This window comes from Eimeria tenella, genomic scaffold (genome assembly GCF_000499545.2).
Source record: "Eimeria tenella Houghton genomic scaffold, Eth_scaff1137, whole genome shotgun sequence".
NCBI lineage: Eukaryota > Apicomplexa > Conoidasida > Eucoccidiorida > Eimeriidae > Eimeria > Eimeria tenella.
Window position 1 is genome coordinate 480 of NW_013543610.1, and position 2,912 is coordinate 3,391.

General features: G+C 49.6%; 1 protein-coding gene across 1 annotated transcript; it reads right to left on the minus strand.

Annotated features, from left to right (window-relative positions):
- Positions 1-1,040: 1,040 nt before the first annotated feature.
- ETH_00010200 (uncharacterized protein) lies at positions 1,041-2,548 on the minus strand (the record flags this gene model as incomplete). Its single annotated transcript, XM_013378895.1, has 3 exons — positions 1,041-1,322; positions 1,553-1,858; positions 2,278-2,548. Coding segments are annotated over 3 exons (859 nt in total), but the record flags the coding sequence as incomplete, so codon positions are not given.
- Positions 2,549-2,912: the final 364 nt, after the last annotated feature.

The window sequence follows — 2,912 nt, forward strand, 5'->3', positions numbered from 1 at the left end:
AAAAGCCTCCGCCTCCAGGAGAGGGGGAGGGGGGCCCTAGCAGCTTTTAGGGGTCCCCCCAGGGGGGCCCCAATGGGGGGCCCCAAAGGGGGGCCCCCAGGGGGCCCAGGTGGGCTCCAAAGGGGGGCCCCAAGGGGGCCCCATCGGGGTTTCCCCGGAGGAACTGCAAAAGTGTACTTGTGGTTTGTAGAGGCTCTTGTTTTTAATTCCCAGCAGCAGTCAGCACAAGAGCCGTTGTGTTTCGGGTGTATGTACACCTCAGAAAGCTGCCGCGCAGAACAGATGCAGCAAGTGCGCCGCCGAAAGCGGCCTTTTGTGGGACTAGGGTTTAGGGTTTAGGGTTTAGGGTTTGCAGCGCGTCTGCGGACTGCCTGCGCGGCTTCGTTGGATTTCTCTTTTTGTTGTTTTCGTCAATTCTCTTTTCAGTTTTCTCAAAAGTGTTTTAAATGCAAACTCAGCAGCAGCGGCGCGGTCTACATACACTGCATTGATTCAAACCTGACCGGCAGCTGTACAGACACTGCATTGATTTTAACAAAAGACTAAATTCACTTAATTGCAAAGTATTTATTAATCTTATTAATTGTAAAAAACACGGGGAGGCTCTGACTCTTTCAATTTAAATCCAATCTAAAAAGTTTTTTTGAAACAAATTATCTTTAATTGCAAAATTATGAAAGTCAAATAGAATTCAATTTCTCATTTTTTGAAATTTAGCTTTTCAGATTTTTCTGCAGCAGCAGAAAAGCAAAAGTGCTGCTGCTTCTCTCCAGGGCCTTTCAGGTGTACGTACACCTCAGTTGCCTCTCGGCAGCAGCCAGTCCCTCAGGCCCTCCGGAGCTGATACCTGCAACTGCAGCAGCAGCAGCAGCAGCAGCAGCAGAGCCGGCAGCAGGTGCAGCAGCAGTAGCGCCCCCAGCAGCGACGACAGCAGCAAAGGCGCTGAGCTGGCAAGAGTAGCAGCATTGAAAGCTCTGCTGCAGCAGCTGATGCTGTTGTTGCTGCTGCTGCTGTAGCTGCTGTAGCTGCTGCTGCTGCTGTTATATTTGCTGCTGCTGCTGCTGCTGCTTCAGTGTACAGACACCCACCTGTATAAGCGACTCTGCAACGAGCTGCCGTTGCTTCTTCGAGTAGAGGCCTTTGCTGCGTTCTGCATGCGCTGCCAAGTCTGCTGCTGCTGCTGCTGCTGCTGTTATTGTTATATTTGCTGCTGCTGCTGCTGCTGGGGCAGCGCTATCAGCTGCTGGGGCAGCAGCTGATAGCGCCAGAGCCCTCAGCAGGCGAGTCACGTCTTGAGGAGAGACTGGATGCCCTTGCTTTTGCTGCAGGCAAACCCTAAACCACAAACCCTAAACCCTAAACCCTAAACCCTAAAGCTTTATGCCCCGAAAACAACAGAGAAGACACATAACACGGAGAGGCAAAAGAATGTAAGTGAAGACACAAAAGAGAGTCAAATATGAATTAAAAAAGTAAAAGGAGACAAATAAAAGCAAAAAGATAACGTTAAAACAAATCTAAAAAAAGTGAGAACAGGAAACAACAAACATACTGCTTTGCTGAAGAGCTGCAGCGCGAGCTCCAGCAACGGAGATAATGCGGGTTTAGCTGCTGCTGCTGCTGCAGCAGCAGGTGCTGCTGAAACAGCAGGTGCTGCAGCAGCAGCAGCAGGCGCAAGGGCAGCAGCTGGTGCAGAGTGAGCAGCAGAAGTAGATGCAACTGCAGCAGTTGGTGCAGAGTGAGCAGCAGAAGCAGATGCAACTGCAGCAGCTGGTGCAGCAGCAGCAGCAGCAGCAGCAAAGGCAGCATTTGCAGCGTCGCGCAGCTCTGCACTGGCCCAGCGCTTTCCTGCTGCTGCCTGCGCAGCAAAAGAGACAAAAGAAGGCAAAATGTGGTATATTTAGAGACAAATAGAAAAAAATAAATCAGATAAATTTAAAATATTAATTAGTTCAAGAGAAGGGGAAAAAAACAAGTGCCGAACTGCTGCTAGCCGAAGAAGAGGCGTCTCTGCAACAGCAGCAGTAAGTGCAGCAGCAGCAGAAGCAGCAGCAGGTACAGCAGCAACAGAAAAGCAGCAGCAGCAAGTGCAGCAGAAACAGCAGCAACTGCAGCAGCAGCAATTGCAGCAGCACGCGGAGCAGCAACAGATCAGCAGCGGCAGCAAGTACAGCAAGAGCACCAGCACTCGTAGGTGTGCTGTGTGATCTCTCTGTGTGATCGCTCTTTGTCCTCATCATAAGGGTTTAGGGTTTAGGGTTTAGGGCTTAGCATCACATCATTGAGGCGTCTGAAATACTCTTCTATCCAGCCGGCTGGCTGCAATTGCTGCAGCAACACCTGCTGCCGCTGCTGTTCCTGCTGCTGTTGTTGTTGTTGTTGCTGTTGCTGCTGTTGCTGCTGCTGCTGGTCTGGCTGTTTTTGCTGCTGCTGCTGTTGCTGCTGCTGCTGCTGCTGTTGCTGCTGCTGTGGTTGCTGCTGCTGTTGCTGCAGCCGGTGCAGGCAGAGGGCAACATTTGCTGCGTCCCTCGGAGTGAAGTTTGCTGCGCTGCAGCAAAATACACAATGCTGCTGCTGCTGCTGCTTTCCGTGCACCAAGCAGGCGCAGTATTCTAGTTTACATGTTTCTGAATAAAATAAATGCAAATTGATCTTTTCTCGCAAACATTTAGAGTGTATGTACACTGCAGATTAAGCACTTTGTGCGAAAAGTTGCGGAGGCGAGTAGAAGAGAAAAAAATTGTGGACTGTACATACACTGCAGCTTGCATGCGTTTTTTGAGTCGTTTATTTTTCCAGACTCACGAGAAAAGATGAAATAAATACTTTTGGCGATAAAATAGCTTACGTTGGCAACTTGTAAGCATATTTAGAGCCTCAAAGTTCAAAGAAATGGGTTTTAATCATTTCAA